At 35.7% G+C, this 25648-nt stretch overlaps 1 protein-coding gene across 2 annotated transcripts in view; it reads right to left on the bottom strand.

Annotated features, from left to right (window-relative positions):
* Nucleotides 1-1100: 1100 nt before the first annotated feature.
* Nucleotides 1101-25648, bottom strand: part of AP3B1 (adaptor related protein complex 3 subunit beta 1) — a 165605-nt gene continuing 141057 nt past the window's right edge. The window contains exons 25-27 of one of the 2 annotated variants that reach the window (XM_075410692.1): nucleotides 20368-20465; nucleotides 15122-15260; nucleotides 1101-1851 (exon numbers count right to left, since the gene is read on the bottom strand). In XM_075410692.1, coding sequence (XP_075266807.1) covers nucleotides 1698-1851; nucleotides 15122-15260; nucleotides 20368-20465 — 391 coding nt within the window. In that variant the 3' untranslated portion in view covers nucleotides 1101-1697. Of the gene's footprint in view, nucleotides 1852-15121; nucleotides 15261-19305; nucleotides 19343-20367; nucleotides 20466-25648 lie in introns of those variants that run through there. The other variant, XM_075410693.1, reaches the window with a different exon arrangement.

A 25648-nucleotide genomic window follows, 5' to 3' on the forward strand; every position in this document is an offset into this window, starting at 1 on the left:
TCTGTCTGAGTAACTTCTATATCACACTTACAACTGTAATTCAAGAAAAAACTTTTTGCTGGATTAGGACTTCAGAAAATAATGTAAATGTTGATTAAGAACCTGTGCATTTCTGTTGAAGGCATAAGATTCTTGTTTCTTTGTCTAAGAGGCACCAGTATATTTTGGGTGCTAGCAAAACCTCACAGAAGCGCAACTTAAATACCTATAACAACCCAACCCCTCTTTTGAATTTGCCAATAAACTGTACTACATGTTGGAGTTACCTTTGCGTTCTACCAAATTTTAGTAGAAAATTTCAGGAGAATTTTCCAGTGGGAAGTAATGCAACATTTCTGAAGCAATATTTCCTAACATCCAGAAAGCTAAACCAAAACAGCACCACTTAGTCAGCATGAAAGGACCATGGCAAGGGTTCTGGTCACAGAGCAAGGGTACAGTTACCCAAATATCTTCTCCATGCCATGAACACATCTGTAGCAGAGACATGAGTTCCTAGGAAAAGCCATGTTGGAAGTGAGGAGAACTGATACGCAACGCTAAAGCTCAGCATCTTCTGTCCTACCATGTAACCAGAATGCAAAGGGAAGGTCAAAGTCAGCAACACCCAGCCTACAGGCAGAAAACTGGGTACAGCAAAGGTTACATGGCTGTTAGTCTTCTCAGTCCTAGTTCAGTAGACACAGCTATGAATTTCTCTGTGCCTCGAGCCCTGCTTTATGCACAGGTGGGAGACATTTTAATCTCAGTTTGAAGCAAAGATCTGAAAAATTTATGAAGCTAGAAGACAGTGTTTGCCACGATAGCCTAATAATCAGTATTTCATATTATACTAAGTTCTAAAAGTTCAATCAGTATTTTATGAATGGGCCAATTTGAGAATAGGCAGTTACTGGCTTTGTTTACTAACAAAAACGTACCTGCAGAGCAGAAAATTACAATAGGAGCACAAACACTGGCTACTTTCACACGAACAGTTTGCTGATGCTTAAGTAGTGTCCAACCTTGGTAGTATTTACTTTAATTAACCAGTTATATATACAATACTGGTGATCACTGTTACCAATTTTCTACCAAAACAAGAAAGAGGGAGCCTCTGCTCATAGCACTACTTTATTGGCACCTTAACAGAAATATTTGAGGAAATGGCAGTAGGTGGGAACAATGTTCTTAATAAACCAGTTCAGGTTTACAAGCATTTCCAGAAAGCAAACACCATTTTGCTGCACCTGTTGTATTTTTAAACTTATGCAACAAAACCTCTTTGAACCACGTAGTTGTTGTACATGTTGCTGGAACCTACCTGCCATTTTAACTCAGTTTTCAAGCTGTGTGATTTCTCTTGAACTTTATTATCTAGCATTTGTCCACTACAGTGGTGAAAACTGACGGGGAAGAAAGGTAGCAGGGGAAGGGAGCAGAGAGGGAAAGACTAGGGCATAACAAATAGGAAATGCATTTAAAAGTGCAGATAACTGACAGTAAAATATATGTTCTTTGGTTAGCAAGCAGAAAAAAGGAAAGGACTTGCATACATGATAGATACGCACTAGCATTCTAAAGCAGAAGACAAGAATGTCAAGAGTGTATTCTTCCCCCACTGCCAGATGGAAGGGCTATTATAAATGAAAGGCAGCAGTAGTGGATGCCAGGCACTTTCGTTGTGTGCCAGGTTCTGAAGTCCAGATGTAAGCAGGCTACCCCTGGGACAGGACAGGCTTCAGCTCCCGCAGCAGAACAGAACCAATCACGGTTTTCTCGGTGTTTATGATGAGCTGTGCTGTAGAGCTCTCCTTCAGCTCCACTGTGACCAGCATCAGTGACCCACTGTGCACAGTCTTAGCTGCAAACCTGGAGGGGAAAGGAAAAATAAAAAAGAAAAAAGAAAAAATAACTGAGGATCTTAAGGTCAAGACTGCTAATACTTCTTTCTGCGAAAGTTAAACGAGCTCAAATATAATAAAATGCCTCCAATTTCATTAATGTATTTCAGGGGGTAAACCATCAAAATCTCCATAAATTCTTCAGAAATAATTTATTCAGCATTGTGTAAATATTTTTGCATTTAAGGAGGACAAAAAAGTATCATGAAAAATTTTGTATTTAATAGTACAAACTAGACCTTATTTAAACAAAAATCCGGTTCTTCAGTTATCTACAATACTTGTGCACACTCGCAAACTGAATTCAGCTGTATGGAGTTTTCTATGGGTAACTACCATTACTTGGTGCCCCAAAGAAAACGCAACTATGCTAAATGTAGAAGAAAACTTTCAAAAAGTCAAATTGTTGTACTTTCAGAAAAGTGTACCCTCCTGCCATCTCAGGAATTAATTCAGACTGAAAACAGTCAAAGTTATAAACATCCTACACTGTCATTTGACATGGTGGTAGCAGCAAGACACCAAATTGTTCCATCTGTGAATTTACCTGCAGAATAGCAGACCACAAAAATGAGGTCAATATTTCCAAATATTTTATAATTATTAAAAATCCTACAAAACAAACTAAAAACCCAACCAACCAATCAGATAAAAAAAAGTGAGGACTAATGCACCATTACTAAATTCCACGACATGAAGAATCCACTAATTACACGGAATTAAAAGCAAAACTAGCCTTTTAAGCACCACAATTGACTGAAAAGCCATTTTAGGCACAATGAACTTCTGTCAATCCTGTTAATTCATTCTGCATGCACAGCCAGGCCCAAGAGATACGGAAGGAAGAGGATGGCAACAGCCTCATCTTCCATCTTCCACAAGGAGCACACCATGATTTTCTTTGCCTTTTTCTCCACTCCCCGCCCTCCCCTCCCCCCACCTTGGTTACTTGACAACGACAAAGTTGCTGCACATGGGCTTTTGAAAACACTAACAAGTGTAGAGCAGGTCTGTGACCCAGTCTGACCCCACTTTGCAGGGCCAATCTCCTCTCCTCTTTCTGAATGACACGTGTCTGAATCAGAGCCATCTGCCTCAATTTGCGCAACATCTTCAGCCACAATAGGACCCAGTTAGCCCTGACAACAGCTCACAATACAAAAAAATCAAACTGCTGGGCTGACAGCACGCTGTGGACTATTCAAGAGCAAACCAACTGGTCAGTGTCTCATGTCTGACAATTAGCATGGGCCTTGCAGAGCCCTACCCAAGCCCTTGGGGATCTGTTTAATTACCATCAACATAAAGGAGGGAGTTTATCAGAAGATACTCAAAAAACTTCACTCCAGACTTAATTAAAATATTAGCCACTTAAGCAGGAAGCAGGTTCTCTTTAAACGAGAAGTAATTTCTGTCTTTTTTCTTTTTAAACTAAGCATATCAAAATCTCATAACACATTATACTAATTAAGGAAACATGGGGCACTTCTCTAATGTCACCCATCACAGGTCAATCCATTTCTTTTGTCCGGATTACACATGCATTCAAAGACCTCTCCCTTTAATAGGAGGTTCTAAACCAACGGTACTACTATAAAAATTATCTACTTAGCTAGTTATATCAATGATTTTATCTATTTGCACTACCATGTAGAAGATCACTATTTCTCCTGTTGATTTTGACAGGGGGATAATTATAGAAACAATAGTCTTATTAGTCACTTTATTTACATAACAGTTGTGTCTTGGGACAACACAGAAGCAGATTATGTCTGAGTATGCACACAAAAAGGTTGGTAGTTGGCACTCCTGCTGTGTTTCATAGCCCCGAGGCTTGGTTTTACCCTCTTTTCTTAAAACCTGAAAGTGATACAAAGTCAGCATTCTGCAAAAGCCAAGGTGGCCCAAAGCATCAGAGATGAGTTTTGCACTGATATTTTTACATGTGGCTTTGCAAAATCACACAGGGGATCAATACTACTTTTCCATACCTCTGAAAAAAACAAGTAAAAATCAATAAAATGTGAGATTTTATGTGGTTTGGAGACGCAAAGGATCTGATATTAGGATAATTTTACACAACGTGTTAGTACGCATAACTAGCAGTGGCTAATTGGTTTGTATCAGTGGTCACCGATCTGGAATCGCTTAGTGAAAAAAAGAATTGGAACAGAATGGGATGACTTATTTCAGCATTAAAAAAGGGTGCATAGAAGAGCAACCACACAATGGGTTTACCACTGCTTTTGAAACTTCAGAAATCAAAATCTGTTCCTTCAAATCGGGAGGATAAGATTGTTTCTAAAGAGAGTTATACATTCGCTCTTATGATCTGCGAAACTGAATAGTTACACAAGGATGAAGCAGTTGATTTTTGCTTAGAAGACACTAGCAGTAAAACTGATCTGCTAATTATTTAGATGTTCTACATATACCGTCATTGAAGGATTTGGTTAATAGCTGTTTTTTCAACTCAGTACACATTACTACATTTATATGCTTACTTTCATAAGCCAACGTGGATTTTATAAAAAGTGTGTTGTGCTCAACTAAATACTTCGACCAGAAAGCCACTCAAAAAAAAAAAACCAAACAATCTTTCAGCAGCAAAAATTAATCACTCTATATAATAGGTATTCATTCTTTGAGAGAAACTTCTCTTTCTCCCACAAGGTCAGTAATATTTTTTTAGTTTTTCTGAAAGTTGATACTGCCTGAAAGGTTAGAATTTAAATTTTTAAAAAAATTGAAAAAAAGGTAATAAAACCAATCAGAATTCATAGACTGAAATAAGCTTTGGAAACTGCACTGTAGTACATTAAAATCTAGCTTGTATATTCATTGTTTGTAGGTCCAAAATAAAGAATTTATTCTATGGGCAACTCTTAATGTAAGACATTATATTATGAACATGGTTCAGTTGCAACAAAGAATGCATCAGAGAATATGAAAAAAAAAAGTAAATGAGAATACCATTAGAAAACAGAACCAAATATTAACTAATAGTTTCAAGATAGCTGTTTCTGCTACACTGCAATCATTTTCCAGCTTTCTTTCGGTGATAATATTAATTCTAAACCTGATTTCACATCATGCAAAATATTCAGGAGGATTTGCAGCTGTTAATACTTTATTTAAAAAAATCTAGACAGATTAAAAACATAACAATGTGAGATATATTTCAATATTTTGAGTTTTTCCGGTTTTTTTCTTTAAAAAGAATATTAAATACTCTGAAGCTATGGGACATGCAAAAAAGAGAAGCAGTTCCTAGATTATTTTTACATAAATATGGTACCTGTCATTTGCTAAGGAAATATACATTAAGAATCAAATTCTTAATCAACATCAATAAACTACAGTGTATTTTAAAAAGTAATTCAGTCTTTCAAGAGTTAAAAATCAAGTACTTATTCTTGGTCACTTTCTATGAAAATAAGATTTATTAATGATTATCACACAGTAATATATGATTTATAGTAGATATAAAGGGAGAACACAGACTATCATATACTGCAATGTGACAGCATTTGCCAAACACTGGCTTTGTAATGGTGATAAGCCTAACTACAGACTAGCAGTTATTTTCCCTTTATTTGTAGATACAAGATAGCTACAATATACAGGAGAGGCATTTTTATGAGGAAAGGTTATGAAAATTCCACGCCAGTGAACAGACAGCAACAGAGTAGCTCACTCAAAATCTGCCGTTTTAAATTCAAAATTTGAGAAAGTAAATTTGAACACTCGCTACCGGGACATTTGTTTACAGCAGAGCAGCATTTGTTACGCATAATTCAACAGCACTAAAACATGCGTTCTCTCCTGTCAGGCACTCTTCTCCCTCTTTGATTTTTCTATTCAATCTAAATTTTCTTCTTTTTCTATTCTGCTGCTTACCAGAAACAGTGACAATGGCCATGGAGGCTAAAACTTTTTTTTTCTCTGCCCTTTCTTTAAATCTTGTACACGAAGCCTTCAATTACTGCCTGCTGAAGCAGACAGAATCCTATTAGTAAGAACGACGATCAGAAGATGCAATGCCCTGCCCTAGCTGTAGAAAAATAATTAGTCCAAAGTTGACAAACGTGTAATTAAGTTATGCAACGAATATATTCAAGGGGGAAAAAAATACTGCTGTGAATTACTCTTCAATTTGTAAATATAAGAATGAACAACATGAAGTACCTTCCAGTGTATCAACTGGACAACAAAAATATTTAGTTTCAGTACTCTGAACCTTCACCTTACACTGCTAAATTCTATCTATGTACAGGTTTGACTTTATAATTAAAATGTAATCTAAAAATTGGCTAAATTACTAATTACTTGTATTTATTCTTTGAGTAAGCCTAGAACATGAAAAAGAAGTATCTGGAATAACATCACTATGCATTAGTTCTGACCTGGGGATAGAGTGACCTTAATACTAAAACATAAGCAGAAATGTAGCCACAGAAAGAAGGATATTTTTCTTAACCTGGTGATTTTAACCTCACAGAAAAAAACCCTAGTTTAACATTGGTTACTAATCCTAAAATTTGATTAAAGTTTACCTTAAAAATTGTATTATCATTTCATGTTTCTTTTTCCCCCGTACATTTAATACTATTTTAACACTACCTTAAAATAAATTGTTCAAAATACCTAATCATTACCATAACATAATTATTTCCAATTATAACTACTTTTGGGTTTAATTGTAAAATAAATTGCAATCACATCTGTACTGTATTTTTACCATTTTTATTTCTATTGCCAAACAGATTTTGAGTTTGTCCTCAGTTGCCAGTCAGCAGTTGCAGTGTACCTCGAACAAAAATGCAGGAATGCAAGTGAGTCTTCTGAACTTATTGTGCAATATGTAGCACTACTCCACACATTCAATAAGATGCTGCGTAAACTTTTTATCATCCTCCAAATTTACCTTTAGTTCAAAAATTTCAGCATTTTTATATGTAGGTATTTATACTTCTTCCCAAAAACTCCAATAAACTAAAAGCTTCAATCAAAATATTTGGTCCTTACACCTAGAAAATTCCATTGTAATACTCAGTCTATTTTGTTTTCTCATCTAGTCTACTCATTTTATTTTTCTTAAAGAATCAGGCATTTAATATGATAAATATTTGAGAATTACATACAATCAATTTAAAACAGGCCATAAATTTTAATTTGCAGAAAAATTATTTCATTCCAAGAAAGCAAGTTACCTTGTAGAAATATATTAACACATTAAACTTGCTCAGAGATCTTTTAAATCAAAGATAATATTCTGTTTGGTTAATTTTTAAAGTGTTAAATATTTTCCCTTGAACAACTGGCTCAGAAGGTTCCTGCTTGTTTTTCAAAGAAAATGCTGCACATATTTTTCACTTTACAGCATTCAGATACAAAAGCGGTGCTGTCCTCTAGTGGACAGCAAACAAGCTAGGCTAGAACAATCTATTTTGATTAACCTCATATCTAAAATGACTCACTCCTATTTTTAATGTTAAGCTCAAATTTGATTTCTTCAAGTTATTTTTAAATTTTGTAATTCACATGCAAGCTCCTTAAATACAATAACATATTTAAAATGTTAAGGGCCTTAAAATGATGCTGTAGAAAAGTATTCTCTTGATCAGGTATTTTGTATCATCCAGTTAATCAAAATGTTCATATGAAAACTGTATTAATACATACAGTGCTCTTTTGTTAGCAGGGATAAAAATTCAAGGCTTTGGAACATCAGGATTTGATTAAGAAATTAGGACTATTAGAAACTGCGGAATGAGTATTTTCGTATTTTAAAATGTCAGTTTTCATTTTCTCTAGGAATAAAAATATTTACCTAAGAATAGTGACTAACTAGAAAGACTTTTACTCCTGGCTCACAAAAGCAATATAAATGTTTATCCTAGCTGGGCTTTTTTTTTTTCTTAAAAAAAAGCTAGAGTTACTCATTTCATAAATCGAGAAAACATTAAGAGTTTACAACTTCTAGCTACAACAAAGGCTGACATACTGTGGACATGGATATAATATTCCATTTAAAATTCTGTCTCTTACAGGTAAAGCCTACCAGAGAAACTGTTTTGCCTAGGGTATTTAGCTCTCTAATTAATTCCTACTTGAGAAATTAGGAGCAAAATCAAGGCTGCATGTCTATTAGAAGTTTATTTACTCAGCTACCCACTGCAGCTCTCTAGAAGAGTAGAAGAAGATGACTGATCCCCACAGCTAAGGAACCACAGAAGCAGAACAGTCCACATAACTGTGTCAAAGGAGCTACTGCCAGAGGTAGATTTCACTTCATTTGAGCTCTCCGACAGGCCAATTGCTTAGTGAAAAAATCTTCTGAAAGATTTCTGTGTGCACACAGAGCAGAAAAGGTCTTTAAAAAAGTCTTCCTGGATTTATAAGACCTGTTTGTCAACTACTGAGAACGTACTTTTGGATTCAAATGGAGTAACTATAAACAATATACATTTCTCAGAAATTTGTACAGTGTGTTGTGTTTATCCTCAATAGATGGGCGATAGCGCTTCCTTTCTGACATGCTGGAAACGGATACAGTTGTTAGTTATGGCAAGCTGATGGGGTCTGATCACCAACTTTCTGCCCAAGATGTCTGCCAAATTTAGTACAAATTGGAAGATGACATACACAGAGAAATTGTCCAGGTGGACCCCTTTAACTGGGGCTTTGTTCTATCCAAACCTGCCTATATACATGGACAACTGCACACCATTTCTCCCCACATCAAGTGTCGTTAGATTAGAAAGATGTGGGGAGGATAACTGATTACTAAGCAAGCCATTCTCTGATAATCAAAATTGTCTGTAAACAAAACCCTCTTTCCTTTGAGAATCAGTCTGCCAATATACCATAAATAGGACATGACAGGTTGCAAAATGATAAAAAGGGGTGAATACAACCAGACTGTCAGGCTGATGCATGAGGTGGGGAATAAAGGTGAAAAACAAGTGTTGATCCTTGGATTTCTGTTTTTTAAGCATTTTATATCTAGTTGTTTTCATATTCTTCAGGATTTCAATGCTCATCCACTGCAGTGTGGTTACTCTCACATTACATGCTTTACACAGAAAGTTTCTGATTTTGCTAAAGGATAATAAGGCAAGCTTCTAAATGACAAGTGGAAGATATTTTACATCTTATTCAATACTTGCTTACTCACAAAATCACATAGACCATGGGTATGCTAAATAATGATGTGCTATACACAGCAAGCTCTGAAATGTGTTAATCTACACCGTGCAGTCAAGTGTCCTGAAAAATACAAGTCCCAGAACCAACATAGTCACTGCTTGCAATACTGTGTTTGAGCTAGTTAAACCTGACCCACCAATGAGTAATATTCCTGTTTTGTGCTTCATGTTTAAAAACCACCTTGTTTGCTGATAATTCAGATGTCTACTACGACAACACACTAAGAGATGAGAATCCTCCCTCTGCAAATTCTGTTGATCTCTAGAAGAGATGGCTATTAGAATGACCACTTTCATGCTTGTAATGGAGAAGAACATTAAACACATTATTTCAAATTGTGAAATGGCTGTTCTGAAGCAGATTAAGGCTTCAGTGTTGAAAGAACCCAAGGTTTGATTTTCTACAAAACCTTGGATTGTCCCCTATTGGGTTGCTGAAATTACAGACCAGCTCCAGCTCTGGAGCCCTCAGCACAGGGAAGACATGGACCTGTTGGAGCGGGGCCAGAGGAGGGACACCAAAATGATCAGAGGGCGGAAACATCTCTCCTGTGAAGAAAGGCTGAGAGAGTTGGGGCTGTTCAGCCTGGAGAAGAGGAGGCTCTGGGAAGACCTTCTTGTGACCTTTCAGCACTTAAAGGGGGCTTATAAGAAAGACTGAGAAAGGCTTTTTAGCAGGTCCTGTTGCGATAGGACAAAGGGTAATGGTTTTAAACTAAAAGAGGCTAGATTTAGACTGGATGTAAGGAAGACATGTTTTACAATGAGTGTTGTGAGACACTGGAACATATTGCCCAGAGAGGTGGTAGATGCCCCATCCCTGGAAACATTCAAGATGAGGTTGGACGGGGCTCTGAGCAACACGATCCTAGTGGAAGATATCCCTGCTTATTGCAGGGCAGCTGGACTATATGAGCTTTAAAAGTCCCTTCCAACGCAAAGCATTCTATGATTCTGTTCTATGAAATTAGAGGACTGAAATTAATGCTGTCATATGTCTCAGAGTGCTGGTCAATGGTTAAGGCTGTCCTGATGAACTGTAGAATAGAGATGTGTAGATGACACCATGCTCACTTTCTAACCCAACTATTTCCTGTTACAAAATGTGGATTCCTTCCAAAACACAAGAGCAGCAACAGACTAGTTGAATGGACTACTAAAAGAGTTGAGGCTGACTAGATTTATTCTTCATATCCACTCTGATGGGTTCAGACTTCTATCTCACTAACAGGGCAATGTGTGTGTAAAGTCTTCAAGAACAAAAAAATGTGGAGAAGGTGCTCTACCTTGCATGATTTTGGAGAGGCATAGTCATTGAGGGAAATAATCTACTAGAGTACAATACATCTCATTTAGGAAATGCTTCAGGAAGTGGAAGGCAGAGGGGTAGGCAGTTCAAGACGGCCTGATTCTGCATCCCATTACACACTATATTCTGATGTCAATGGAATCACACAAGCATAAAACAAAGTGAAAGAGTGAAGAAGTATGCGCTCAGAGCCGGGATCGCAAACTTTTCTGCTGTATGCTACCGCAAGCACATTAAAAGCTTTGCACCACATTTTTTTAGGTAGTGGAAAGAAATGCTTTCTAGGTGTATTTCCACTTTTTTTTTCTAAGTCAATTCACCCTGAAACACCTCTCCTTCATGCAGAGGGCCCTTATGTAATAGTAGACAACATTTTGACACTTTCAAGAAGATCATAAGAGCATTCAAGTCTTTCTAAGATTAAAGCAGTCTGCAACTAGTCTGTTCATTCTATCACCATCTGTTGTCTTTTACTACATTGAAAGTGAAGAAAATTAAGATTACCTATCCTGGCAGGATTTTATGGCACTGAAAACGAATAAAGGAAGAAAAGACCTGAGGATCTTTTAGAACATTCATCTGAGAGGAGTAAGCAACACATCTCAAAAGTAAAACTAGCATGAAGGGCATTTCTGGATAAATAAGGCTCATGTTGGTTAAAACGAAAATTACTGAAAATCATGAGTTGAATAGTATTTCATCTCATCACATTTTGAAATAGAAGACAACAGCCTAGAATTTATTTTTGATATATAAAGCAATTAATGTTATTGCCTAAGTAGAGACAGGGAGCTGATATCATGGTCCATAGAAGAGTCAACTTTGAGGGAAAAGTCCTCAATTATATATTCTCTTATCTTGAAGACAGAAAAATTCCTGGTAGACTTGCCCCACTGACAACAAACAGTGGACATACTTCATCTGAAGAGGACTTCATCCTTAAATCTAGTTATTCAGATTAATTTAATTCCCTGCAGGAATTAAAGTCATTTTCTTTAAACATCTTTGTCTTTAGACAGTCAAATGGTGCCCACAGATGTGGTCAGAATCACAAGACAGTAGCCTGATGGCTTAGCTGATTCCTTTTGAATTCACTGTCAACATCTACACGCTCCTAAACCCAATTCCAACCCTTCCTTTCTTAAAATATTTTTAACAAACAACAGTCCTCAGAACATTGAAAGAGCTACGTATATTGCAACAATTGCCCTAATCACCCTGTAATATTTTTAAGAAAAATAATACGTGTTATTATATATATATATAAAACTTCAGAAAATTTTTCTGAAGTTTTCATATTAAAGGAGACATTATATTTCGTGCTCAAAAAAAATTCTCTTTTGAAATGAGTTTCACATTCTCGGTTTTTAGTAGAAGCCTTTAAAATTTAAATAATGTTCCCCCATGATAACATAAGCAAGAGAGATGAATACATAAAATAATCAAAACCTATTAAGAACATGAGAATGCACCGTATGCAGCCTTACAAGGTCCAGTAATCTAACAGCTTGTATAAACTCATTTGAAGAGCAGGTAACTACACTTAAGGAAGTAAAATAATATTGTAAATTTATTTTGCAAATATATGAGTAAATCTGCACCTTTCTGTTCTGATATATATATTGGCTATTGAGTTCAAAACTTTTGCAGCTATCACTTAAAATAAAACAGGTCAGAAAGAGTTTAAAATAGAATTAACTGTGTTATCCGGGATTTTGTTATATTATAAGTAAATACAAAATTTCAGTAGCCATATGGTAAAAAGAGAAAGCGTTGCTATATTGTGATACAGATTGATACATAGCTGATGTGTTTGACAGGTTTACATTTATTTCCTTTTCCATTGGTATGTTATTCTGTTGATATTGTTTCAAGTATTTATTTTCAAATCTTCAATATATTTGTTCTAAGTGATTTTATTTGGTGCAAAAATACAATCCCAAAAAAGGTTATCAATTTAAGGAGCAATAATAGGTCCCAGCAGCATGACATCTTCCTCATGAGTGCAAATATGTTTAGACTGCAATAAACACAAGAAGCATGCACCTGTTTATGTCCATTAGATACACTTGTATTAAACTATACAATTTCATTTTGAATGAGTATATTGCATTACCAGGCAAAATAAATTTCTTGGCATTAGCCGTCATTAAGTGGTAATATTCAAGTTGGGAATGACCAACTAAGAGGTTAATATAATTCATGATGCACAATGCAGAATGTCAGTTTAAAAATAGTACTTCTTTTCCTGTGTAAAAGGGTATGTACTAAGCACTTCCAAGAAGTGAACTCTAGCAGTCCGCACAGCATATCATGATGAGCTGAAACAAGTTCATGTATATAATTTTTTCCCCAAATATCATTTGCAATAAAAAAACAGGACAAATGACAATGTTATAGAAAAAAAAATCACTTTTAACATATTTTTATTGAATCCATACCTGCTTTGTCAAAGTAAAAGCTGACTGTTCATTTTATCATCCTGAAATTGTGTTTGTGTCACATAAATAAAACATGGCTTACTTCTTGCATCCACAAGATTTTGCAAGAGATTCCATTGTTGTTTATTTGTATGGCAGAGTTGATTTAATCCAAATAAATGTATACATTAAAAAAAAAATAGATAAGCATTTCAGTGATTTGTTTCAGTTTCAAAAGTATTCATTATCTAACCTCTGTCTCAAATATTCAGTCATCTAAATCTAAGATTTACTTTAATGATAATGTAGTGCTATTTAAAAGATGAACAGGTTCATCACAGTATCAATTAGTTAATGTTCCCATTCCTGTTCTCAGTAAAAACTAGGTGCAATTATGACTACATAGTATCTGAACTCCAGTTACTTATGGTGAAGTAAATGAAGGGCTATTTTCTAAATGCCTATCACTGCTGGTCATTTCTGGTAGGCCACTTCAGCTGTTACAAACAATTTTTTTTGCCTGATAGATGTTATAAATGCAAACTGTTCTGTAACTACTGTGGCAGACTGAACACATTCTATTTTGAATAAAAAAAAAACAACCCAAAGGTTTCAGGATGCTCTACAGCACTCTGAATACTTCAGCCCAACCAGAACATGCCTTCAACCACTGTCTGTGAAGGAGTGTACCCAACAGGAAGTACATCTCAAATTTCTTTACTGTTGGTCATAGACTCTGTTTTGTGGAAAACCTCTGAAAAAAAAAAAAAGAGCAAGAGAAAGCAAGATCAAATTAGAAACTTATTCACAATCAGGAAACCTGTGGCTGAGCTAGGAACTAAGCTATTATTTTAGGGAACCTTTTTCAGACTCAGTCACAAAACAATCCATCCCTATACGATAAGTCACATGTGATGGATAGGGTAAAGATGGAGAACACCTGTATACTGCAGACACTTCAGTCTCTCTTGATTGACACTCTCACCTAGTCTTTGAATTGATGTTGAGAATGCAGGCTATATAGATCCCTCAGGGATGCACCAAATGAGGAGTCTTTCATGGAGGAGCAGGTGTCAATAGTGACAATCATTTCAGTGCAATCGTACTAGCTGTACCATGTTTTTACGGTGAAACAGAATTTTATCATTCACCGTATCAAATACATAGGAAAATCCAGCTGGGTTAACGTTAATGCAGTGCAATACAAATGCCCTGTAATGCAAAAAAGACTAAATCCAACAAAGAGAAATATCAGGTTAATAGCCCTGTGTAGGCTTCAGGATGTTCACTGTTCCAAACAGCCATCTCAGTCAGCCAAATTTCAAAGAAAAACATTGTTCTTTGCTTTAAAAGAAGATATTTTGCTCTTACTGAAATAGCAAAATTCAGGGGGCTAAAGAGATAATTCACACCCTGGAACAGTTCTGGATGCTAGGAGAGACGTATGCATTTTCTTATTCTAAGATCAGGCTAGGAGATTCCAATTATATCTTGCTGTTATTATTTGTGTCCACTCGGTTTTCCACACATGGCAACTTTCCCGCTCATTCCTGTCGCAATTGAGAAGCCACAGATATTCACAGGAGTAAGTATTTTGAGTCAATCACATTAAAAGCTGTCATTAACCAACATTCCTATCAATTCCACTAACATGCTGTACCACAGCTTTTGGATGAAATGGATTGATCTACAAATAACATCTGGAATATTGACAAGGCCAATGACTTTCTTGGCTGATTGGTGGTTTTCCTTGCACATACGTAGGAAGGACAAGGAAATGTTCAGTTTAATGTTCAATCTGCATTTAAAAAGATCTTCATCCAATTGAAAAAATATCAGGTTCTATGTTTAACTAGCTGGATGTCATAGGTCAAAAATTAACATAGGAAACAAGCTGCTTCTCACAGACAATAAACGTGAATAATGCCGCTTACTTTTGGAAACAGAAACAAAAGTAAAAAAACATACAGATGCTCTTTAAAGTACTGCGCTTTAAAAGGCTACCTTTTCCCTTTGACACAAAACCAGCAAAGGACAACTCCCCCTAACTGTGTACAGAAAAGTCTAGATATTTGATTGTTGATATACATTCAAATAAAGGATTCCTCATTCAAATGAAGAGTACTTAGGCCCAAGTTAGTATCTGCTTAGGATTCTATGTTACAGTATAACTGGTTACCTTATCCATTAAAGACATGGATAATAAAATTTTCCCTGATATTATCAGATCTTGATGAATTTTGAACTAAGAAAGTCATATTATAAAACTGTTTCACTATCAATGATGCGTAATCTTACCTGTGTATGTTATCTTGACCAGAAGGGACTACACCCAGGTTTGCTGCCTTCACTACCCTCTCAATTATTAGAAGTCTAGTAGAGTTCTGCGGAGCAACAGCTATTGTAGCAGATGTCTCATTCATTCCTGTCAGCATCCCTGAAATGATAAGCATTTCGTTATGAATACTTCAAGATTTGCTCACATCTTAAGCATAAAACCAAAACAAGAGACTTCTAAACAAATAAAGCACATTTGCATTAAAAGTTGAATCATTTGTCAAGAAAACAATTTTATAAGAAATTACACAACTATACTAGTTTAATGTATTAGTTGCAATGCTCTGTTATTAGAAACAAATTGGTAATAACTGAACAATGATATGTGTGATATTAATGCAACTGTGAAATCAAGATGGCTCTTTTTCACAAAAAGCGTAACTTAAAAGAAGAATGTAAACACAGAAATTAAATATTAAGTAAGACTGATTTGGAAAAGTCCAGCTTAAGGAAGACCATACACAAAGACACCTTCTAATCTTTCAATCATAAAACCACTGCATTTAATTACAATCTCACATCCAATTGCTAAAAATAATCTTGAAATTCATATAGTAGTTATTGGTTCAATTTAGTTCATGAAGATAAAGTCATCACATTAGAAATCGGGAAATTCAGTTAGTATCCATCTCTTTAAAATGTCATGATAAACTATTTGATTAAAATAATTTGACTATCACTACAAAATGGAATAGAAATGTCAAGATTATATCCAAACATGTGACAAAAAAAAAGTAAAGAAGGAAATCTTGTTCAAGGACATTTTAACAAAACACCCCATTTTTCTGTTCTATTAACATCCATTGTTTAGAAGAATGATTTGCCAACTGCTCATGTTGATTAAAACTCAACAGTAACTACAGCTTAACATTGTGTATTTTTGCACTATGTTCAGAAGCTGAAAATGCAGACAGACAATGGAGCACAGTACTTTAGGCAGACATATGAAGCATTTGAAATCCACGGTAACATTGATGAAAACAATGCAAAAGTCTCAAAAGGCTAATATTTTAGGGCTGCACATACAGTTCTAACCCAGAGCAAATGCCCCTGAGCAATTAAAAAAATAAATCCAACATTTTAATGCACTAGAATGTGCATTAGCTGCTGTCACAAAATAAGGAATATCAAAGTAAAAATGGAACAGCTCATAAGTAAATAACAGGGTATTTTTGAACATGATTTGCTCTTGAAGAGTACAAAAATAAGCATACAACTTCTATAAAGATCAGCTTTATCTTCGGGATAGAACATTCTGTTTCAAATTGTTCAACTTCACTATTAGGCAAAAGCTTTAAAAACTACATACGCAGACTAAAACTGCTTTTAAGCAGAGCACAGGGACTGACATAACACTGCTGAGAGATGTGTGTACTCATTTAGGATTTAAACCTTCTCCATTAAGCTCTATTGAAGAGCAAATGCTGAATAAATGAATGCAACTATGTTTATGTTAAAAGCCTGTTTCCCGCAGCATGTAATTAAAGGAAATGTTGTACAAAGCCAGTACTTTTGTCAAGCTCCTGTAAATGGAAAGATGGATAGCACTCAGAGAAGTGAATGCATTGCTTCATATTTAACCTTAACACTCTTGTCATTAATGGTTTGTCTAACTTGTTCTATAAAAGACAAGGTACTGCTCCATTGAAGTAAAATTAAAAAAATCAACCAAACCATGCTTTTCAGAACAGAAGATTCATTATCGTCGACTAATGTATTGGCATAAAGCAAAGTAACATCCTATCAAGTAAGGCACACATTCAATCTGCCTTTTCACCCCCCTTTATTTTTAACTCATGCTGTTTTATTGTTATAGGCAATTTGTACCACTCAGCATGACAGTGTAAACTGAATCAAGATTAATTTACATGCAAAAGAACACTTAGGAGAGCAGCATGGTAAGCAAATGTATTGTCTCGATTGCTGAGGTGGAAAAGAACCTGGAAAGAAAAAAGGGTGCTCTAATTAAGGGGCATCAAATATGATTGCTCGTGGTAGTCAAGGGCCAGAAAATAGTAAATGTCCAACCGTTTAAAGAATTAGCATCTTGCTTGTTAGGAAGACAAACTGGATATACAAATCTTAATAAAATTAGGTAAACAATTTGTTTACTTAACCAAGGTGTTTGTTTTTTGTTAGTGGGTTTTTTTTTTAATGCGAATCAGGTATACACTTCAAAAAAAAATGGACAAAATTATTTTAAAAATTCTCCAGGGTGGGGTGGGGGAGAAAAAGTCTTTATACTTAAAGCAGACTTAACTGGCTATTTTAAAAACACCTTCATAAAAATTCTGATTAATATCCAGCTATAACAATCACATGACACCTTTAATACTGCGTGAAATATGAGAATCTAAGAAAACTCTAGTCAGAGCACAGAGCAGCACTTAATCTGGTTAAACTAACTGATACAATGAAATAATCGTACACATTTTTAAAAATGAAAGGAAATGAAATTGGAAAAACTACACTGGTAGGTAACAAGGTATGTTAGATACCAAGTTAGTCCTATTCTGAACTAAGGGAAGGGGAGTTTTGCTACCGATTTTTAAAACCAGCAAAGTAAAAATTTGGATACAGAGTTCCCAAGTGTACATGTCTCACTCATGCAGAATTCCTGCTACAGGAACTGGACTTTTCATAGGGATGTGATGTAAAACAGGGTACAAAATCCTGAGGCCTGAAGATCAGTAAAAATATTTAACCAGAAAGATAAAGAGTAGTTGGCAATACCATTTTTATCCACTGCTACCAAATTGTCAGTCACAACATCAATGGCTAACTCAGCTGCTACTCTGGGGAATTACCTCCCGGGAGGATTCCCCAGCTCAGGACGGAAGAGAAGGGAAGATGGTGTAGCAACGCTAAGTGTATCATGTGCAGCATGTGGATAAATCCAGCTGCTTTCGAGGTTCTGCTGCTACCATTAGATAACCTTCACAGCCATGAATATTCAATAACCTGTCTGTTCCCCTCTCCTCATGCCATCAGGAAGAAAATGGACATATACAACAGACAACGCAAAACAGCAGAGTGTAATTGAGTAAAGGTGTGTAGCAATGAATTGTCTTCTACATAGCAGTATAATACCAGCTATTTCCTCTTTAGCATTCTTATTAGGTTACACATGCCATTTAGATGTAAAAATCCTTAAAAACCATACAAATTCTCATTCTCCCCCAATATAATCTTGCATTTCTAATATTCTCCTCAGTCCTTCACTATATTTTACCTGCTTGTTTTGGTTGCAAATAAAATAAGGCTTCCCCAGGTACAAGACTTAAAATATCCTATGTCCAAAAACAAAAACAAAAAAAAATGGGAAAAAGCAAAAGCACGACAAGCGAAAATCACATTATAAAAAACAGATTAATTTGGAGAACGCAAATTGAAGTTAAACACAAAATAGAATAATATATACCAATTTCCAAATTGCCCTGCATTTATTAGTGTAATTTGGATTTTTCATTTAGCAAGATCACACAGTAATTCTTGCCAAATGCTAGCTGCTCCTAGATCTTTGTAATAAACACTTATGTAAAATTTAGAACTGAGACCTCTATTACCACGAATATTCTGAAACAGCTGATATCTGTAAGAAAAAAGATGCAATAGAAAAGGTTTTTAAACCCGTGGTAAATTTGCCAGCAACAAGTCCTGCATCAAAGAATGAATTCAGGGAGACAGAGAGAGCGATACAGAAATGCCAAGAGACCTTCCTGGATTTACAAATACTTCATATAAACAAATTTTCAAATAGCTTTATTCAGAGTAGCCTTTCTGCTCTATTAAACATAGCAAACAGCTGCCAGATTTATTCAGACAAATAATCAACAACCATAGAAGTAAAATGGCAGAAGAAAAAGGAATTTTGGCAACAACTCCACAGAGGACCACAGCTATTCTCCAAGTACACTTTTCTATGCGCTCATGGTTCTGTACGGCCAGTCAGGAGAAAAAAAAGCCCTCAGTCACAGTAAAACATACAAAAACTCTATCAAAATATCAAAAAGAAAGCAAACGTAAAAACAGGGAGCCGGGGAAGCAGCACAGTAACCTGCCTGCCTTTCACTACAACCTCAGCTACAATTTTTAGAAGGGAACAGCTTAAAATAAATGTGCCACAACCTCGTTCAATCACTCACCTTGGTTTGCTGAGCAGGTATAAAGCAGAGAGGCAGGCTTTAGCCAGCAAAGGGTAAGAACAGCAAATAAGCATCAATTGGTTAAGAAAACAAAGCACAATCCTAACTTTTCACTGCAGCCATAAGCTTAACTGAAAATGATCTAGGCAATATTTAAAGTACTTTCTTAATCATTCAAAAATACAAATTAATAATACATAGCATTACTCATTGGTGTTATTGACTGCTTGATGGATATACTGAGTTTGAGCCTTACACTGCAATGAGACAGGATCCCATGGGTATATTCTCATCTCAGTGTGAAGAGATTTACACATGTAAATCCCCACACATTGAGACAGATGAGTAAACACTATTACATTTGAATGCATCCAAAATGTGATCACTTATATTTTAAAATATCCAAGAATCATACCCAAATTAAGGGTAGCAGTAGGGACTATTCCATTTAACACAGTCAAAGACACGTACAATTTTCTCCAACTATGTTGTATAAAATATTCAAGTCACTAAAAGCTTTTAAAGAGGATTGTGTTTGGTCTAGCATTTGAAACTTACATTTGTCAAAGATGCAACATTAGAAGAATGCAAAAGTATATAAAACATGTCACATTTCTAAAACAGTACTCCAAGAGGCTGAGGCACAAGTACACTAACAATATTTAAAAGTAGCCTTGGAATAAAGACTAGTAAAGACAGACACCATATCAGTGTATATTTGGTTTATTTCCTTGAGCTGGGGTTCCAACTTTCTGCTTTACTGCAGAAGGAAAGACATTCATGCTTCATGATAGGAAGCCAAAACTCTCCGAGCCAAAAAAACTGTTTCAGGGTATAGGGTGAGCTCTGTGTTTTTAAAGACACACTGAAAAGCTGTCAAATACCACTGCACATCCTTTTAAAGATATTTTAAAATTAAATCATTAGTATCAGACCAAATACAAACAGAAACCAACACAAACAGCTACACTGGCAGCACTTGCTGTATGCTTGGAAATTGAAAGGCACACAGCCCTCTTCTCATCCAAATGCATTTACTGAAGCTGCTGAAATATTTCTCACCTTGCTCCTTCTTAAAGTCTTTCTCTGACATAGTGACAGGCAAAAGCAGTTCTCCAACAGGGGGTTGAATGCAAACATTGAAATGATCATCCTTTGTGCTGGGAAAAGAGAAATTACAGAGAATCAACCAAATGCTTCAACATAGCTTAATATACACATATCAGCTCCAAATTTACCGCGGAATCTATAAACACTGTAAGAACTACCTGCATGATTTCTATCTTGTTAATCCAAAAGCCTGCTAAATTCTTTCATCAGTAAAGCTGATCCATTTTCTCCAGTACAAATGTAGCACTGATACAGTATGCATGCTCTTGTATTTCTCAAAATTTAACTTTTACTCATATTAATGTTTATTTGTAGTCTGTAAGAAAATTCTGTCATCAGCAACAGCTGTCCCAGAAATACGGTAAATCTAGCAAAGGTATAATTTCAGACAAAAAAGATTATTATTATCTGAAAAAACTCTATATAAACCAAACAGATTTGGAAGTAAAGAAGAAGTATTTTTGATCACTTCAATTTTACAACATTTTGTACATTTAAAAAAACCCAACTACACAGCCCACCGGTTGATGTAAAAGCACACTAAAAAAATCACAGAATTTGAGGGAGTTTTCATAATGGCAGAGTTAAAAAGACCATTATCAGTAGTAGCATACTACTATCAAATGCTATAGACTTCTCCTTAAGAAATAAATACCGTATAGTGAACTTGCTCTCCCTATCCATTCAATTCTCTGAGTTTCCAACTATCTCACCTTGGACTTCTCCAAGTCTACAGAAACTCAAGATACGTTCACTCTGCTATGCTGTCAATTAACTATACTGTATTCAGAATCACTACATCCAGTTAATATTATATTAATATCAACAATTGTCTTTGTTAATACTTCGAGGCATGAGAAATTTTTAGACAAGAACACTTTTTTTTTTTCTTAATGTACCAAATAGTCAATACATACTGATTGCTGATATGCCTCAGATATCCTACTTATACTATCATTAGAATGGAAAATGAATTTCATCAATTAACATCCATGGTATCTAAATTAACCTCAAACATGTTACCGATTTTTTATAACTCTGCAACTTTAAAATTCTGAAATAAGATACACTCATGGAAAAAACAGCACTAGATCAATAATATAGAAAGCTTTTGTGTCTCCCTCCTAAAGATATAAGATAAGCCACCTGAAAACAGGAAGGCATTTTACCTATTGCATAAAAATTTATTACTTACCATAATTAACCAATTTCACAAGCAAATGCTTAGGAACTAGTACATTCTTACTTCTGACATGTTATAATTATGCTTATGGACACAAACCTCAAGTATGGGCTTTTCAAATAAAATTCAGCATTAATGCTAACTTTGTTGAAAATTATTATTTAGTAAACACATGATGAAACAAGATCTTGAAACCTGGCCAGTATTTCCTTTACAAAGAATCATTTATGAAGTGCTGCTTTTAAAAATTTGCTTAGCTAGCAAATTCTCACTTTTTTCCCCCCTATACTACTTTAAATACCATCCATCTCAAGTTATTAGCATACTCAAAGCGTAGTGATTGCTTGACTAGCTGGCCTGATCAACTGCACTGTAAAATCAGAAAGTAGTATCTTTTACTTTAATTTTTGCTTTGAAAACTGATCAAGAACTCCATCAGCTTAAGACCTGAAGGAAGGGACTTTAATCAACTGCCTCATAACTTCTTGCTGTGTGTGCATACTACCTGGACTATATGACTCCAACTTTTAATCATACCCTCACTGGTATTGTTCAGCTTATCGGTCAACGAATGTTATCTTTCATATTTGAGCAAGATGTGCACTACATAACTCAGCATAACCTCTTCACTTACTCCACGTTGGAGGTAGAAGGAATCTTGTGAAGATTCCTACATCAACACAGGGTGAGGTAAGAGAATTTCACGCTGCAAAAAATCTCTTCCTTGGACAACAGAATTTAGAGCAAAAGGGTTTACAATAAGGTAACACCTGCAGGCAGCAGACCAAACAAGGTTTTCAAATCTCATTCATGGAATTTACTTCATTTAAGAAAATGCCAGATTCTTGCTGCTACCCCAGCCTCCTCTGGAGTAATCAGAAAAATGCTCTCTCTATACAGTCCAGGGCAAATGAGGTGAATAGATAGCTTTCTTTTGTATCAGCATTAACAACAGTAGAAGAGTGTGTACAGGGTCTCAGCTCTTCTAATAACACCAGGACAGAGGCAATGCCAATATAAGTTAACCAGCCCATGCCTGTAGAAACCTCTGTCACATGTCACACTACTTTCCCACGATCTCGCATTCTAAGCAAGAATGGAAGGCATAGAAGTTGCTGCTTTCCTTACATATCTCTTTCTTCTTGAGAGCTCTGACTGTACCCTTTGCACTTAAACCTTAAGGTAACCATCGGAAGAGATGCACGGCCTGGACACATTCCCTATGCCAAGTTGTTTCAACGCGAGCTAAACAACATCCTGTGTACTTTTCAGATGAATGGGGAGAAGAAAACAGGTTCTCTGTAAACTAATTTTATCTTCAAAACTGTGGTTCTTTCACGACTTTGGGAACAGCTAAGAGAATTTGCACAGAGGGGATGAAAAGCATAGGGAAGAAGAGGTAAGACAGGCTTCCTTCTCCAGCTCTCAATGTTGTAAAGAGGACATCTCTCCTTTGCATTTAGTCACTCACCAGGTACCTACAAGAAGCTGGAGATCTGCCTACTGCATTTTACAAATGCAGACAGGAATCCAAAATGCTAGATACATGTACACAAAATAAGATAAGGGCATGTATATGCTGTAACCCTCTGTCTCTGCAATCTTCCTTGCCTTTGTTCTCTATGGATTCAAATGTCTTCATTCCAAGGATCCAAGGCCAATTCTGACATGGCAAAGCTCCCAAATCTTTGTTCAGATATCTAAGGAAACTGGTAAGCTGTGAGACAGACCTGAGAATATCTCAAAAGTAAAGACATGTAAGATAATAAAGATAAAGCAAGAAACATGGGCAGGATTGTTAAGATGGTGACTACTAGGGGCTCAAGGATTCAAGAGAAAATACATCAATGTGGAAATATATAAAATCTGACAAGGAAAAAAAAAACCTCTACAGTCAGTGGAGTACTGCAGTCAGTCTGTAACATCAAGGATTTGCTCCTACCTTTCCACTGCTCACTGATGCCTACCTGCCTAGCAAAGACTGAGGTCTCTTATCGGCATGGTGAATATACTGATGCTTAACTAGGATTCAACAAGCTACCAGGCTACCTTGCATGTGACTTAGCCAATAATAAATTGCTTTATACTTCTAAGTTGTGTATATCCTGCTCGTAGAATCTGAACAAAGTACCCCAAAAAGAAACAGTAATGCTCACAAAAATCTTTTAAAAGACTAAGTTCCTCCATTTATTCCTCTTTAACTTCCTGCTTGAGAGGCACTATTGTGCAGAACACCAGTGTGACTGAAGTAGTGTGCCTCTGCAAGGAGATGGCACAAGAAAAAGAGCAAAGAGATGTTCTCCATATGAGTACATAGTGTAAGCATCCTAATACACATTTTAAATAAATGCATGAGGTACTTTTCAAGTTAAGGCGTTTCACCTCTTTTTAATTAGATGTGTGATCTTGGTAAGGTTTGCTTAATAAAAATCATATTTACGAGGGAGGTCTTTCAAAGCTGAGCCTCTCTCTATAATGCATTTTCTCCTTCACTGTCCTTGTTTAGTACAACAAATTCAGAAAGAGATCTGAATATCTTGTTACTCATATTAGTTTTTTTCTCTACACTGTTTGTATTTATTGAACCACTAGTACAACAGCACATCCCCAAGCAGAAAGGTAGTGTTTGCTATGCAAAACACACAGTCCATGATTGGCATCTAAGACCAATTGATCTACCCGTTACCACTATCTCCCTACCCCCACAAGCTTTACTACAAAGCTATTGATTTAAACAGTGCCGATCGGTTTCCATTTTCTGATTTTGGGCAGGCCAATTAAGAAAGTGAGTAATTGTGATTACACTGCTTCAGGATCAATTACATTTGATGCAAGACAAAGTGCTCCTCTTAGAACAACGTAAAGAAAATGATTATGATCAGGAACACTTTACTGCTGAACATGCATCTAACAAAAATGGAAAGTAACTGACAATGTCTTTCACAAAGATATGTTACCAGGAAATAGAAGAATATCGACACCTTTGTGTGCACAGTATTCCAACTACATTTTGACAAACTTCTACAAATCATTCTTCCTTTTGGTTAAAAGCTTTTTAAGAAGTATGACAAGTTAAAAAGCCTGCAGCTGAGTTCTCTAAGACGTCACCCCCAAAACATCACACTGCACAATTTCTTCGATATTATTGAACATCAGTAGGATTTTGAACAACACATGTTTCAACAGTAAAATTGCAAACTTGATGCAAAGAACATGTCACCTATTTTTATACTGTTTCCTAAGAAGTAGTGTCAGAGTCAAGGTCCTATCAATTCGCAGAGGAACAAAGTAAGTAATTCTTATTCTTAATTTAATTTTAAACTTAGCTTGAGCTTTGTCATTGGACTCACATTGTCCAAATCATTAAAATGAATACACCACTGAGGTCTGAGGCAAATCTGTTTACAGTGATGTTACTCATAGTCTGGTCGGTGTTCAGGAATATTGATCTGTCTTGTTTGTCTAATAGGAAAATAATAAACAATTACTAGGCAATGTTGGAGAAAGTAATCAGTTTTTATATATCACTAATACAGCAGACCTCCCAAAACATAAAGGTGATGATCTGCATAAAATCAATGTGTTATGCTACATTGCTTATCCTCATCACTGCTAAGAATCTTAGCAATAAATGGAATAAATTGGAATCAAATCATTAGTATACTGAAAATATTTACTTGAAAGAAAAATAGCTGCTCTATTTAAAAAATAATGTTCCTGCTTGATAAACTGAGTGTATTTTATTAAAAAAAAAACAAACCATCTAGGGAAAGAGAGCCTATCATTCTGAAGCAGATATGAAATTGCATTGCCTAGAAAGGAACGTCCCTTCCCAAACAAACTTAACATCAGGCAACAGTCCAAAGCTGTTTCCAAATTCCAGCAAACCGAATACAGACCAGCTGCAACAATGTGATGATGTGCATAAACTACTTGCTGCAGACATCTTGCTGGAGGTACTAATATATTTAAAATGGCTACACATGAACATCCATTGTACAGGAAAAGGTTTGAGGAGTGGAAAAAAAAAATTCAATAGTAAAACCTCCT

This window comes from Opisthocomus hoazin, chromosome Z, assembly GCF_030867145.1.
Source record: "Opisthocomus hoazin isolate bOpiHoa1 chromosome Z, bOpiHoa1.hap1, whole genome shotgun sequence".
Lineage (NCBI taxonomy): Eukaryota > Metazoa > Chordata > Aves > Opisthocomiformes > Opisthocomidae > Opisthocomus > Opisthocomus hoazin.